This window comes from Mytilus californianus, unplaced genomic scaffold, assembly GCF_021869535.1.
Source record: "Mytilus californianus isolate M0D057914Y unplaced genomic scaffold, xbMytCali1.0.p SCAF_1, whole genome shotgun sequence".
NCBI classification, from domain to species: domain Eukaryota; kingdom Metazoa; phylum Mollusca; class Bivalvia; order Mytilida; family Mytilidae; genus Mytilus; species Mytilus californianus.
In genome coordinates, this window is record NW_026262581.1 from 59,445,777 (window position 1) to 59,461,984 (window position 16,208).

Here is a 16,208-nt window from a genome sequence, read left to right on the forward strand (position 1 = left end):
GAGTTTGCCTTATATGTATAAATGTGGTTATTGTTATGCAATGCACACGTTCTTAATTGTCTGTCATGAGTTAAAGCCTTCCTGGCCTTTAAGAGGATGGATGGAAAATGTCGTCTACATTTCAAAATTATATACTTCAAACTCGTTCCTGTAACTTGATAATCGGGACATTTTTATAATGTAACTTCCTTATAGGCCGAAATAGTCTATTTATCGCTTGTACGATTATAAACAGCAGATGTGTCCTTATACCCATAATACACCTTTCGGTATACAATAACGTGGGTTTATTATCATGTTTTGACTGTAGCGCACATTTGACATCGACATTAACTGTGTTTATTGTTGACCAAAAACATGAAAATTGATAAAAAGGACAAGGAGAGGGAGAGAGAAATTGATCTGGAATTTGTATTAAACTGTAAAGGTAAGAGTCTTTAGATATACTTTACTATTGTGCTGTTCTATATTCATGATATTGATCTTTGGAATTTGAGATTATTTGTATGTATACATGTATAACATTCTTTAGTGTACTGTTGTCCTGTTCTATTGTTGGAACAGTAGGTTACAGTGGCGGGTTCTTGACGTTGAGAGAAAGAAAAAAGAAACGAAGGATACTTCCATACCCGTACATCTGAAATTTATATATATATTAGTTATAAATCTAAAAATGTCTATGAATTCATCACAGTTGGCTTCTCTAAATCACTTGATTGGTTCTATAGGTCATCTTTAATTGATATGACTCAGTGTTCATTTTTTTTGGAAATTGGCCGGTGATGGATTTCCTTTTCATTTCTTTATACTCATCTAATCGATAGAAAATGTTTTATTTTGTGTAACAAGAGAAACTGTAATAATAAAACAGGAATAACTTGAATGCATAGGTCGGTTGAAACGAATATTATAAAAAAACTCATGTAGAAAAACTGTTTTTCGTCCAAAATTGATGCGGAAATAGTATTACTTGAGGAAAATTCATATTTGCTTGGGAAATATATATTCTTATAATAAGCCCCCCCCCCCCCCCCCTCCCACCCCACCTCCCCGCAATCTTTGAAAAAGTGAAAATAGGCTTGTGTCAGTCAGTGTCTGTTATTGTCCAAGAAGCATGATATGAATGTACGACTAATATTGCATTATGTTTTTTATTTATTATTATCTTCAAACATGTAATTTATCATTTTCTACGCTAACAGAGTAAAATATCTAAAAGTTACTACAAGTAAAGAACGATTCAAAGAGGTCGAAATTTCTTGTATTGACAAATCAAGACTTGTCTGTTATCGAGTCACCTATGCCTTTGATATAAACTGCATCAGTAGTTGACATATTTTTTTATCTATATAAAGTATTTGTTTCGTTTTCGAATCGTCAGAGAAATGTTCAAGTTACCGTTCATGGGGTGGAAAATCGCAATATGATAATATTGATTAAGATAAGCGACTAAGAAAAGGACTGAAGTAAAGGACTACTTTTTTGTTATCACAAGCCAATACTAATACTTAATCCATTTTCCGTAAAATTTACACACACACGCCTGGTAAACCATCAAATCTCAACCAAATGGTTAAGCGAGAAAATTTTCTTACTGGCACTTCCTGTTGAGCTTTTCTGGTACAAAATATCAAAAATATAGATAGGGTAGGTCGACTTTTCATCAATTTATTTCAATCTAAATATTTGGTTAAATAGGAGAATGTCATGTTATAGATAAATAAATGAGAGCTTGTCTAGTTCATTACTCGGACCAATGTAATTTAAGATGACGTCGGAATGAATGTTCTCCCGCTGGTAAGTGCGGCCAGCTCAGTGAGTTTTTGACAAAATGACAATAAGTTCATCAATACGTAATGTATATATCAGTATATAAGTGTTATTCTTCGTCACTATAAACGTATACTAACAGTTTTTTTTCTGTTTCTTTACGAATATAATTTTATTAAGCTGAATATGTAATAAAGTATGTCATGCTAATGGTCAATTGGATACGACCGTCAAAATTCGTGAACCCTCTATATAGTTGTCATTATAGCTTGTTTCTTGTTTTGACATTAGTTTTGTATGATCGAGTCCTGTTTGTCTATTTAGACAGATACTAAAGAGTAATGGTTTTTAAAAGCCTAGAAAACGAGATGTAAAGTCTAGCGCTGAAGGGCTGAAGATGTTAAGTAAGCGCTGGAGAAATAAAGTCTAGCGCTCAAGATGTAAGGTCTAGTGCTGTAGATGTAAAGTCGAGCGCTGTAGGTATTAGATAGCAATACACAGTTAGGAGTTTGGTTTCGCAATTCGGCCCCGGTGAATTTGTCAATTGAGAAAGTTGGTGTGCAATAAAATTTATTCTTAGATAGCTGAAGAATAATACAACTTTTAAAAGGGCTTTATATGAACATCAAGATTGTTTTTCGCATGTTTTATAATGAATTTTCTGTTTGACAGTCCTTATAAATTATGTAATTCATTGACTGCTCCCGACATGTGTAACTTCAAGGCATATTTTAGCGGCGATCGATGTCTTTCAAAATTACTGCACTTTTCTTGTATCCCTGGTGCTTTCGACTGGAGAACCGTCGTACACAAGCATCGCACAAGTTGGCACTCCGAGGCGGGTGGGGAGCAAGAAGGTGAACTGTGGTTTATTTTTATCAATAGTACCGCTTAAGTCGACGCTAGGGGCCGTCTTGACCTTGTTGTAGGGTATGAATGATTCGTTCATTGTTGGAGACCCTACATCAACTGTCAAGATGAAGAACAGGAATAAAAGCCCTGTTCATTGATAATTTTCTATTTTTTCTTTGTATTGTGTGCGTTTTTGTCCCATGTACATTTACTCCATATCCTTTCATTTTCTCTTGTATCACATCCGTACCGACATTAGGGCCATAAATTATCGAAGCGTTTGACCTATTGTAAATCAAATCTATGGAAGATGCTGTTTCCATATGCACATACATGACACAACAGTAAGCCTTATTTGTTAGGAAGCAAGGCAGGACTTTGAATCTACAACTCTGAAAATGAAGATCTACATCGCTTGACTTTGCATCTTCTGTGCCAAACTATATACGTACAGCGCTTGACTTTAAATCTTCAGCGCTAGACTTTCTATCTCGTTAGCTAGACTTTTAAACACAACTCTTTAGTATCTCATTCTGTATTAGACCAACAAGACTCCATATAAAACTAATGTCAAAACCAGAAACAAGTTAAAATGACAACCACACTATACAGAAAGTTCATGAATTTTGACGGTTGAATCCGATTGATAACTCGTTGAAAATTTTATTTGACAGTAGATCTCAACATTGTTCCAGAATATCACAACCGATACCAGACAATCTTAACCTGACATACTTTATTACATATTCAGCGTAATAAAATTAAATTCGTAAGAAATAGAAAAAAAACTGTTATTATACGTTTATATTGATGAAGAAGCTAGAACACTTACATACTTACGTTGCTTATTGAAGAACTCATTGTCATTTTGTCAAAAACTCACTGAGCTGGCCGCACTTACCAGCGGGAGAAAATTCATTCCGATGTCATTCTAAAATACATTGGTCCGAGTAATGAACGAGACAAGCTCTCATTTAGTTATCTATGGCATGACAATCTCCTATTTTACAGATTGACAATGAATTAATGAAAAGTCGACCTACCCTATCTATATTTTTGATATTTTGTACCAGAAAAGCTCAACAGGAAGTGCCAGTAAACTTTTTTCTCGCTTGACCATTTGGTTTAGATATGATGGTTTACCAAGCGTGACACAGGGATTTAAAAGATGATATTAAACAAGTTTGTGTGTTCACAATCTCACTATAGCACAAAGCTCAGTGTGTAATTTTTATTTCTCAGTGTGAAAGTATGTTGGTAGTTTTATTCATGATTCAAATATTCATGAAAAAGATGGTTTCACAAAAGTACAAGTAAGCATTGCTTATATAAAAAATAGCTCAGCTAAGACTGTTCCAGCGACATATATATGTCTCTGACTGTACATATCAGGATGGTTGTCATTTGGGTTATTGAGTACCGAGTCACTTGATCTCATCAAAATAAGTTTACAACGTAGATATATGAGTCCGCTGACAGTAATTTTGGCGATTCAATTTCCCCATCTTATTCAGTCAACGGATTAAACTTCTTTGTAACCATGAACCTGAGAGTCAGAAACTACTGAGTGTCACTGAATAGTCTCACCCATATTAATGACAAAGGACTGAAGTCTAGATAAACCGAATGACGGAATGGTCAACCTCCAACTGTGTACTAGCTGCAATATTCATATATATATATACTTATATTCAGAGACATATAGAGACATATCACATCTCTTATATTATATGATGTGCACAATGAGTTAGTACAGGAGAAACACAGTCAAATGAGGAAGAAGGGATCATGGTTAAGAGGGGCAATCAAAACTATAAGTCGAACGGGAAAACGGACAACACCATGGCCAAAAAGAAGAATCTAAAGACAAATAAATGAAAAAAAACACTACATAGTCAACTAGAGGCCTAGCACTCCATACAAAACGTGTCTCTTTCGAAGCTTTTACATCCCAATAAAATAACAATAAGAACGTAAAATTTACACACAGAGATTAAAAAGGGCAGTGGCTATTTTGCCGGCTCTACGTATACGGAAGCCAATTTTGCTAGTAAAAACGATTTTGTTAAAAGATATGCAATTAAAAAAAAACTGACTATTATTTCAAAAAGCAAATTTTATTTGAACTTTTTTGATTTTGAAGCTATGTGACTGATTTTGTTAGATTGTATAATGTTTTATGAAATTTATGTGCAATGAGATTTTTAACTTTTATTTTTTTTACAACATACAGTTAAAAAATTTGAGATTTTATTCTTATGCATACATGTAGAATTAGGCTGTTACTGATTTCAACTACATGTGTTGATATGATTTCATCGCTACAATTGTATGCTCAATATTTTTACTTTTAATTCATTTTGCAAATTCTTATTTTCACTTGGACTCATAAATGTTTTTAAACGATTATATGTATCTCAAATATTGTTACTGTTATCTTATTCAACTATATGAGTAATAATTTTATTCTTCTATGTTGACAATGCACATGTTCGTAGTACTTTTCAAAAGTAAAATATCAAAATTCACTCTTTACAAAGAACCGGAATGAAAGCAAATTCACTATATTGCCAGCACCGGCAAAATAGCCATTTCTAAAGAAATATGCTATTTTACCGGCTTTAATGAAGATATTTTATTCAGAGCCCGCAAAATAGCCACTGCCTAAAAAAATGTGATTAAACAAGTTTGTGTGTGCACAATCTCACCATAGCACAAAGCTCATGCAGAGCTCAGTGTGTAATTTTTTTTCTCAGTGTGAAAGACAGTTTTTTTTTACCATGCTGTCCGTTTTTCTTCGACTTATAGTTTTTGATTGCCCCTCTTACCCTTGGTCTTCCTCATTTGACTGTGTTACTCCTGTACAGAATGTTGCGGGGTTAAACTAATTTGCTGGCGCCAAACCCTCTTCCTAACCTGGGACAGTGGTGTAACAGTTCAAAATAAGAACCAACTATAATAAACTGTTGACACAGAGATATGTCTCGCCTGTCGGCATAAAATTCCGAAAAGAAAATCTGATGGACAGCAACATTCCTAATTAATTCAAAGTCGCTGGACCAACTAGACTGTAGGGCCTCGAAATGGTTGACAAACTGAGATGTACAGACAGCAATGTAACTTTATAGAAAATATTGTCTATTATAAGTTGTTCCTATCAAATTAACTTAATCAGAAAACTTTACATTGCAAATTGTTTATTGATTGAAAGTCACTGGACCATGACCTAGGGGACAGGGCCTTGAAATAGTCGTCAAACTGATATGTACTGATAGTAATGCAACTTTATAGAAAATATCATTGATCTATCGCAAGTAGTTCATATCAAACTAACTTAAGCAGAAAACTTATCATTAAAAATTGCTAATTAATTGAAAGTCACTGAACCATGGCCTAGAGGGCAGGGCCTCAAAATAGTCGTCAAACTGATATGTACTGATAGCAATGCAACTTCATACAAAATATCATTGATCTATCACAAGTAGATCCTACCAAACTAAATCAAGCAGAAAACTTAACATTGAAAATTGCTTATTAATTCAAAGTCACTAGACAAAGTCCTAGGGGCCAGGGCCTCAAAATAGTCGTCAAACTGATATGTACTGATAGTTATGCGACTTCATACAAAATATCATTGATATATCACAAGTAGATCCTATCAAACTAACTTAAGCAGAAAACTTAACATTGAAAATTGCCTATTAATTCAAAGTCACTGGACCATGACTTAGGGGGCAGGGCCTCAAACTGATATGTACGGATAGTAATGCAACTTCATATTAAATATCAATGGTCTATCACAAGTAGTTCATATCAAACTAACTTAAGCAACAACTTAACATTGACTGAGACAATTGCCAGTTAATTCAAAGTTGCTGGACCATGACCTAGGGAGCAGGGCCTCGAAATAGTCGTCAAACTGATATGTACTGATAGTAAATTATGGCAACTTTGTATTAAATATCAATGATCTATCACAAGTAGTTCCTATCAAACTAAGTTAAGCAGAAAACTTAACAATTGTTGACGCCACCACCGCCGTCGCCGGAAAAGCAATCCCTATGTCTCGCTTTCCGCGGCTTTCGTCGCAGGCGAGACAAAAATCAGTTGAAATTTAAAGGGCTTAACTCATCAGATCGATACAAAGCAGAAAACATGATCTAACAAAAGCACAAACTGGACGTGGCAGTGGTTGTCGTTTGTTGCTGTAAATCATATTTGTTTTTCGTTCATTGTTTTGTACATAAATGATCATAAATCAGGCCGTTAGTTTCCCCGTTTGAATTGTTTAAAAATGTTCTCTAAACTATCGAAATTGTTGATCGACGCTTCAACTTGAAATTCAAAAATAATATAAAAAGAACTAAGTGTTTACCGTGTGAAAACAAATCTTGGAGTGAAGAAAAAATGTATGTAATTTAACAGGTAAATGAGAGTGAGTAGAATTTAACTGATAATCCAATAAGAAAAGTTATGACAAACTCAGGGTGACGAAAATTAAATAGCAATTAAACAAATTTAATTCGTTAAGAGCAGAAAAAACAATAATGAATCCGCGAAAAAGTTAAATCTAGCAAAAATGGAAATTTCTTTCTCGGTAATTAAGCATTTCTTTTAATAGAAATTTCCACATTATTGAAGGCCGTACGGTGATCTGTAACCTGTTAATTTCTATGTCATTTTGGTCTCTGGTGGAGAGTTGTCTCATTGGCAATCATAACGCATCTTCTTATTTGTATTTATACACTAGAATATGATAATCAGTCTTAACTGGGACTGTTATACCAGAGACATATATACATGTTTATATATGTCTCTGATTATACTCAATAGTATATATAAAAGTCCCAGGTCTTAGTCAAATAAATTGCTCTTCCTTTTCATGGACTTATATAAATAATTAGAATTCAAAAATATTCATACGTAGAACACATGAGTTTATATTCATGATCATTCATAAGTATGTTCTAATCTTCTCTGTGAATTATAATATTTAAGTTTTCCTAGTATATGGTGCTTTTGATAGAATAAATACGGTAAAAAACAGTATGCAAAGTGCTTCTCGTTTTATTCTCGGTTGCATCACGAGACTTCCTGTTACCCACTTTGACCCTAAGACGATTCTCTTCGGATGGGCTAAATATTTCGACTAAGTGATCAATATGTGAATTGTTTACCTTAAACATTAATTTGTGAATCCGAGAAAACGTGAATCGTGAATACGATTTAAAAATGTCAGAGAAGAAGAGAGAAAGAGAAATTTCAAACGAATTCGACAATCAAATGAGAGGTAAGTCAGTGTTTACATTTTAGATGCTCGTCTGTCAAAACAATGATTTCGTCTGTCAGAACATTAAATCCGTTAACATTCTCAGATCATTTGTTCGAACATACTGATTCACTTAAGATGAATTGATTTACGATGTAGATGATACACAATCCTCTTAGAAATGACACTTCTTACATCCTGATCTATTTCCTTGGTTTATCATTAGCCGGTAGGTAGAGTTTGACCTCACATAACCCCTTCAGGACTAAAATAATGTCCACTTAGCCAGTGATTTCCTAGTCTCTTAGGATTGTATTACTAAGAGTGCATGGCTGCGTGCAAAGCAGTTATCTAAATACATGACAAATGTGTGTTGTGTATATTTTTTTTCTTTCTGATGTTTAACTGCATCAGTGCATGGCATCTATTAAAATGTTTTTTTTTTCAATTTCACCATCTGCTGTGGGATTTAATTCAGAAGTACTTTTGACAAATGAGAAGACATTTATTTTAACAGAGGCATACATGTACAATTAGGAGCTAACTGTATTTTATTTTAAGCTTGGTCTTCGTAAAATGTAGACTTTACTGTTGCAAATTGAGTTTACATAGCGACACATACATGTAGCTTAAAATACAATACAGTTATCTCCATTCTATTAATCTAATGCCACATATCAAAATATTTAAATCCATTTAGAAATGCCATTAATGAAAAAGTCTGTGAAACTGTTACGTTGTCTTTGGCATCTAAACAATGTGACATCATACATTTTTGTAGGTACACTCCTGATATCAAACATAAACACTTGACGTATTTATACTTTTTCGTACGCTTCTGAATGGTTTTGATATTGACAAAAAGGTACATGTAATTCAAAATGCGACTTTTATTAATTTATTATTATTTTTTAAGGAATTACATACCAAAAACATTTGGAATTCATAATCATTGATAATAGTGGCTTTCCTTAGTTATGGACAGGTAGAATGTGGAATCTAACCCACCATGATAATCATCAACGGTCGAATGAAAATTATTGTTTAAAATGAATTGCATTAGCATACAGTATTGTAGGTTGAAGATTTATGAGATCAAATGCCAATTTAGAGTAATTTAGACATTTGAAAATTATTGAATTATGCTGCAGAACTTTTGTTTTCATTACAATGCCTACCAATATCAATGTACTGTCCAACAATTCTTATTAATTTTTGTAGTCTAATCCTTTTTATGTATCAGTTACATAATTGTGCAAAATCCCTGTGATTTTACTGTTGGCGTGCATACTGTAATTAGCTGACAGAATTGCACATGTATGTGTGTACTGCCACTTTTACATTTTGATGATATCATGATTTTAGTCAAGAGTACATGTATAAAAAAAACACCATGCTGTAATTGCAAATTTTGATATTTTGGATCTAGGGGGAAATTTGTGAAAACTGTAAATTTAGAAATGATTGTGTGCATTAATATTGCAATTTTTGAAGAATGGACAAAAATGCGAGATTAATTATTGCATTTCAGGAAAAGTTGGATGCAGATATATGTATCCATTATCAGAATGGATATTCTAATCATTGTGATAGTCATCCTGAGTCATTATTGGCATTAATAAAAACCTTCCAATAATTTCTGAATTTACAGTAGTTAATACATTGAAACAATGCTTTTGATGTATATATGTAGATGTCTGTTCTGGAAGATTGATTGTCTTTTTCTGAAGATTAATTGTTTCGAATTAGAAAAGGTTAATATATATATATTTTACAAAATTGCAAAATAAGGGATTTAGAATTTAAAACAAAAAACATAACCTGACTGGATTTTTATTTTATTATTTGATGGTGTATTTTACAAATTTAAGAATTAAAAAAGTGTAAAGGTGTATAGATGATTTATTTTATCATCATTATTCATGCATTGAAAGAAAATCATAATTGATAGACTACACTGAAGGAGGGTTTATGAGAAGGAGAGAGGACGAAATACGCTAATTACACATAAAATGTTACCGCTTTTTCTGTAAGTGGGTGTTAATTAGTTGAGATTGATTCGGTCACAGAGGGAGACTTTCTTAATTACACATCGGAGTAAGAACGGAAACACCCGAAGTGTTATAAACAGACCGAGATTTTATAAAATAAGCCTGAGATGATGGCTCAATTCTCGCTGAGACTACTACATGTATAACACTGTGTTTGTTATAGTAGTCTCATATTCTCAACAGTATATATATAGCCTTACTTACGAGAAGTGAAGGTTTGGTCAGGATACCAGGCTATTAAAAAATACACACTGGATGTTTTTGTTGACGTATTTCAGTCATCATTAATTTTGATCATGGTCGCTGATTTATTTATAAGCGATTCGTAAGTGTTGGAGCTCGAAAAAGAATTTGATCATCTAGAAAAATTCTTCATCTGCAAGACAAACGACTCAACTGACCTGAATTGCTTCGTAAATGATGTATATATATGGAATTAAAATTTAAAACATAAAATATTTATAAAAATGTGCAGGAAAAATGTCCGTAAATGAATGAATTGACACACTTTCCTGTCTTGTATCTTTATTAATAAATTGACATATTTTATAATTTTTTTTATAAATAATACAACCGTGCATGGCCTTAGACATGTTAGAGTATTGATTAAGAAGAAATCTACACATACCATGTGTATTGTCAGGAAAAAATCACATATAGAGAGGTACCAATCTACATGCCTGGCAATCCTAGTATTAATGTACAAAATGCATGTGTTAATTTTCTGACATTTTACCATGTTTACCGTTTTATAAAGCCAATGAAGTACTGGTTTTAACAAAATCTTAATTAAAATTGGTGTATAACAAGGCTGATTTTGCTTGGTCTCATTGAGAATTTTCAAGAATAAAAATTGTTATCATATTTCTTTTATTTTTCTTCTTTTTTTTTTGTTCCTTGACAATGCTTTCAGTGAGAGCCCGTCAATTTAAAGGGAACAAAAATTTAAATACATGTATTGGAGATGCAAAAACATTTAATTTTGCACAGAAACAATTTTATGAGAGAAAAACATTGCCATGTCCTGATGTCTACAGCATACCTACTGAAACTTTTTGGTGGTTCTCGGATAAATTCCTCTGTTTCAATAAAATTAAATCAGTCAGGTCGCAACGGGTAACTTTAACAAGGGTTCCACACATATTCCTTTCGAGGATATAACCTTACTATTTCCAGGAGCCAACTTGGGAACTGAAAATCTAAGCGCCTATGCCTATATCTACAACCTAACGCAATGAGAAACAAACTTTTCGCTGGCACTCGATGAATTTCTCTTCATTTCAATTACAAATATTTGCTCCGGTCGCAACAGGTCACCGTAACGAAAGTATCTCACATATTCCTCTATTTTCTATGATAGTACCTACCAATTATCATGGGCAGAGCCATACAGGTGAAGCGAAAATCTTTGTTTAAAGCAAGGTGGGGATCAATAGATATTGCAATCCTAATTTTCTTAAACCCTCATAACTTTGTCATTTGTTAGTTGATTTTCACCGTAGTTAGACGATATACTTTCAAATTTTGTGTACAATGATATTGCACAATAAAAACACATTTAAAGTAATTAGTATAGATAACTACACCTGTATTTAAATGACCAAGTCACGGATTAGAACCATGTGACATTAGCGATTCTCCTAATCACACGGACTGTTCGCGGTAACAGCAAGGTACATCAGAGGGCCATATCAAGTGGGTGATAAACATGTCGGTTTCTTTATATTTTTATCATTTTCCTCTGTTCGAATTGCTATCCCGGGGATGCTAATTTTATTTCAAGTAGAATGTTCACTCTCCTTCTCATATAACCTCCTTGCTACAATGTAGTTGCCCCTGAGTCAAACAAATGCATAGTCTTAGATATAAGAAATAAATTGGTTTACACAAAAATTTCATACCCTGTCCCCATAAAAATAACCAATAATATTGTTGTAAAGGAATATTTCACTACATATAATTGGTTTTATCATTTCTCTACTTGGGGAAATATTTAACCAGGTTAATTTCTATTATCCTACACATTCAAGGAAATAGTTGTGTTGTTGTGTTCTCAATTTGTTTGAGCAATTTATTTCCAATTACAGTTGTAAGTATTCTATTCAGCATTTATAATGAACTTACTCATGAAACAAAAGAAATTGATGTATTACAGTAATAAAACAACATTTTAACAGTTGTTAGACAAATTATGTCTGCATAGATTTGGCAAAATTTCAGTATTTATTTTGTGAATCATTTTTGTGGTAATATCTCTGATGCATTGATGCAGAAAGTTTTAGGAACCTATCACTATCATTATTTTTTAGTATAATATAATTATGATAATTAATGTACTATCGTTTTGATGTTTATCAATTGCATAACCTCCAAGATTTCCTTTTGCAATAAAATTGTATTATACACAGATCAATTTTGCACTATAAGATAAGATAAGATAAATTTTATTTCCAATAGAGGACCCATTATAGGCATAATCAGTACATTGATTTTTTATCACACAATTGCAATAGACAATACATACACAAGAAAAAAAAAAAATAGAAATATTGATGTGTGCCGAAATAATGAAGTCACCATTTGATGCTCTATTTAACAAGTACACGTACAACTATAAGTGCATGTACATTGTTCATTAATACGGTTTACCTATATTTATAAAACTGTAAATGAGCTCATACTGTATGGATATGAAATGTGATTTATAGTATAACATACAGAACTATAATGTTGTGTTTAGGACTGACAATATAAAAGTAAGGATATGGGGTATAATGGCCAATGAGTCAACTATCACCAAAGACATAATGGGAGGATGTAAAAAAACTAAAGATCACTCTATGGCCTTCTATAATGAGCAAATTCCATACCATAAAGTAAGCTGTAAAAGGCCCAACAATGACTAAATACGAAACAATTTAAAAGAGAAAACCAATAGACTGATTTATGTTAAAATAATAAAACAAAAACAAATATGACAGACAACAACCACTGAAGTACAGGCTTTTGACTTCAGACAGATACAAAAATCAGTTTGTCACAAAGCACAAAAAATAATTGACAAAAGACAAAAAGTACTGATCTACATGTAACTGTACTCATAGTCACTGAATGATAGTTCAATTCCAATATCAACTATTTTAAAAACAATGTCTCCCAAGACTGAAATATCCATCAGTACACATCCAACAGATTAAGTGCAAAGACGTCATAAACAGTCTGATAAAGGCATTACCTTGTGCAATGCCAAAACATAAGTTTCAACAGGATGTACATGTAAGACAATAAGTGTTCATATAAACTGTATAGAATACATGTTAAAAAGAAAATGATTGTTAGAACCTTTAAAGGCAATTTTCTTTTCAAAGAACTTACTACAAATTATATTGATAATCTTCAAGAATAAGTTTAATCAAATTAAAGGATCAATAAATTTGCATACAATGTATTCACAGGCTCTTAAAAAAATCACCATAAGAGTTAGGAAGTGATGTGCGGAAAATTTGTAAGGCTTGTTCAGATAGAGCCAAACTTCCAAACCATATATATGTACATGTATCTATGAAAGAATTTGGTAACATTTTAAATGATTTGTCGCAATGAATCACTGGCTTAATAATTTACCAGTTTGAGAAGTTTTTTTTTCGTAGTATTTTACTTGATTGATTTTACAAAAGAGATATATGTAGCTTCAGTTCATATTGTGAAATTTCATTTTTTTATGGACATTTCCAGCAGCTCTTGCATATGGAGTACCGTATATCTACATGTATTTCCCAGTATGAATCTATATGTATATCTCCTTGTTTTTCTTATCAGAATTTCCTTCATAGATTGCTGTTCCTTGCAAACAAGCTACTGAAGCAAGGGTTTTTAATGGTAAAGTAGAAGTCATATATTTTAAATTTCTATACAATGATATTATCATGACTTAGTTGACTGGTGTAGAAGAATGTGTGTCACAGACAGGCATGGGGTAATGCAAATTTGTAATTGTAATGCATGGTAATGCATTACATTTTTCCAAGTACATGTAATTGCATGTAATGTGTAATGCAGCAATTTTTGCATTACATGTAATTGTAATTTAATGCATTACTTTAGCAAAAAGTTGTGTAATTTCATGCATTACATTGCATTACATGGCATTACTTTTTTCACATACTATATATCTTTAACATATTGTTGGAGATTAAACTAAAGCAGAATTTAAGATTTTTTGATTAACTAAGAACAAAATCATTTGAATATTGATTTTCTATTCTATTTATTTTTCCCACTTTACATAAATCACTAGAGGGAATTCGGAGATTGAGCCTTGCCCAAGGTAGAACTTGAAAAGAAAAAAAATAAAGTGGTATAAATACTAGAATGACCAAATTACAATTCTAAATGAATAACACAACATTGTGTATCAGATAGAGTTTTTTTTTAATTATTACATTTTATTTTATACATTTTCCTGCATAAAAAGATTGATATTTGAACATTGTCATAAAACACTAATTTGTTTGTTTTAAATCAATCTGTTCACCATTTTGACACTTGGTCATAAATTAAGCTCTATGTTTATTATATAATCAGGAAAGAAATTCTCAGTAAATGTTTTGATTGAAATTTAAAAAAAAATGCATTTTTATAAAAGTAAAGTTAACATTAAGTTAAAATAAGTATTAAATTTCATCTCTGTAATTTCTTTTTTGAGAAAACACAGAGATGTATACCTTCAAACATTAAAACCAATGATAGAAGAGCAATCTACTTTGATAGTTTTTGTGAAACAGTCGGGTAGTCAGAAATATTATTCATCATGAAACCTTCGAAACCCTTATGATGTTAAAATGTAATAGTCGTATTGAATAGACTATTTACATGTATACTTAAATTCAATACATGGAACAGTTACTGCATATGCTAGAATCTTTTGTGACTTCATGTTGTTTTTCAAAATGTTTGATTTTTCTTTTCACTTGATAATAAAATTTACAAATGTAATGTGTAATTCAATGCATTACTTTGCAAAAGTAATTGTAATATAATGCATTACATTGCAATGTAATTCGCCCCATGCCTGATCACAGATGACCAAGGATATGTTCAATTTGGTGCAGCCTCAATCAGTCATGGCCAGTCCTTCTTTCCTGAGTTATGACTCACAGAATGCAACTGAACACTAGAATTTTAGCAACACAAGTGTCATTAGTACTGCAGGATATACCTACACTTCCAAGCACCTGTCACACATACTTTGATGTTAGAGGTTTATGTAGTTTAAAAGTTTTCTTTGTATTGTTTTTTCTCTCTTTCTTTGACATAACTTTTTATTGTCCTTTGGTAACTTTGCTTTACACTTTTATTAAAAACTTAAATTATACCCAAGAAACGATTGTGTATAGAAATTAGAATCTGAATTTATTTATTATGTAGTCTTAGATTGAATTTTATATAATACACAATTTTTAATATATGCTTATGTTTGCTTAGTGTAAGTTCGCTTTAATACAAATGATATGAATAAACATGAGAGATACAAATATGTACAAACTAAAGTTGTTGGCATTGTATCCACATCAATCTATTACCTGTATGTCAATAGACAGTTTTTTTCATATTTCTGCAAGTCTTTTTATTAAGTGGAAATTACTCTGTTGGCATTGAAGGTTGAGATTTTAATTACAGTTACTGCACATTTTTCAGATATATGAGGAGGAATAAGAGATTTTAATGACATTCTGACACTGTCCAATTGTAACTGTAAACAGGTAAAAATGCCTTTTTATCTGGTACCTTGTTCAGTAAAAATGGTTTTGGGTAGATTTTGCAATTAAGTTGATAAATTTTATTAAATCAGCTTGGCTAGGGTCTTAGATTTTGGATTTTCCTAATTTTTTATTTATTCTTGTGATTGGTGTCATGGTGTCATTGGAAACCATCAAGTCTTGAGCAAGAATGCAGAAATAGTCTAGCTAGTAGAACACTGCATCATCTGCACTGTAGAACTTATACTAAATTATCAATGAAAATAATATTACTTTCTATACTTTATATCTATGATCATCTATAATTAAGATCATTTTCTCTGATGAGTGTATGGAGTTTAGTTCTAGATCTGTGCACTGACAGACTACATGTAAACTATGCACTCAGTACATGTATGCATATTTTGATTTTCCTGTTATTAAGTAGCATAATTATGTTAATAAAGTGCTTTACTACAGTAACTTATTAATTCATGTTTATGTACATGTAGATAAAGGAGAATTATA

At 32.0% G+C, this 16,208-nt stretch overlaps 1 protein-coding gene across 2 annotated transcripts in view; it reads left to right on the forward strand.

Annotated features, from left to right (window-relative positions):
* The first annotated feature begins 200 nt into the window (after positions 1-200).
* The window catches only part of LOC127704712 (SLIT-ROBO Rho GTPase-activating protein 3-like), a 77,642-nt gene continuing 61,634 nt past the window's right edge, over positions 201-16,208 (forward strand). The window contains exon 1 of one of the 2 annotated variants that reach the window (XM_052208906.1): positions 201-427. In XM_052208906.1, coding sequence (XP_052064866.1) covers positions 358-427 — 70 coding nt within the window. In that variant the 5' untranslated portion in view covers positions 201-357. Of the gene's footprint in view, positions 428-7,700; positions 7,913-16,208 lie in introns of those variants that run through there. The other variant, XM_052208923.1, reaches the window with a different exon arrangement.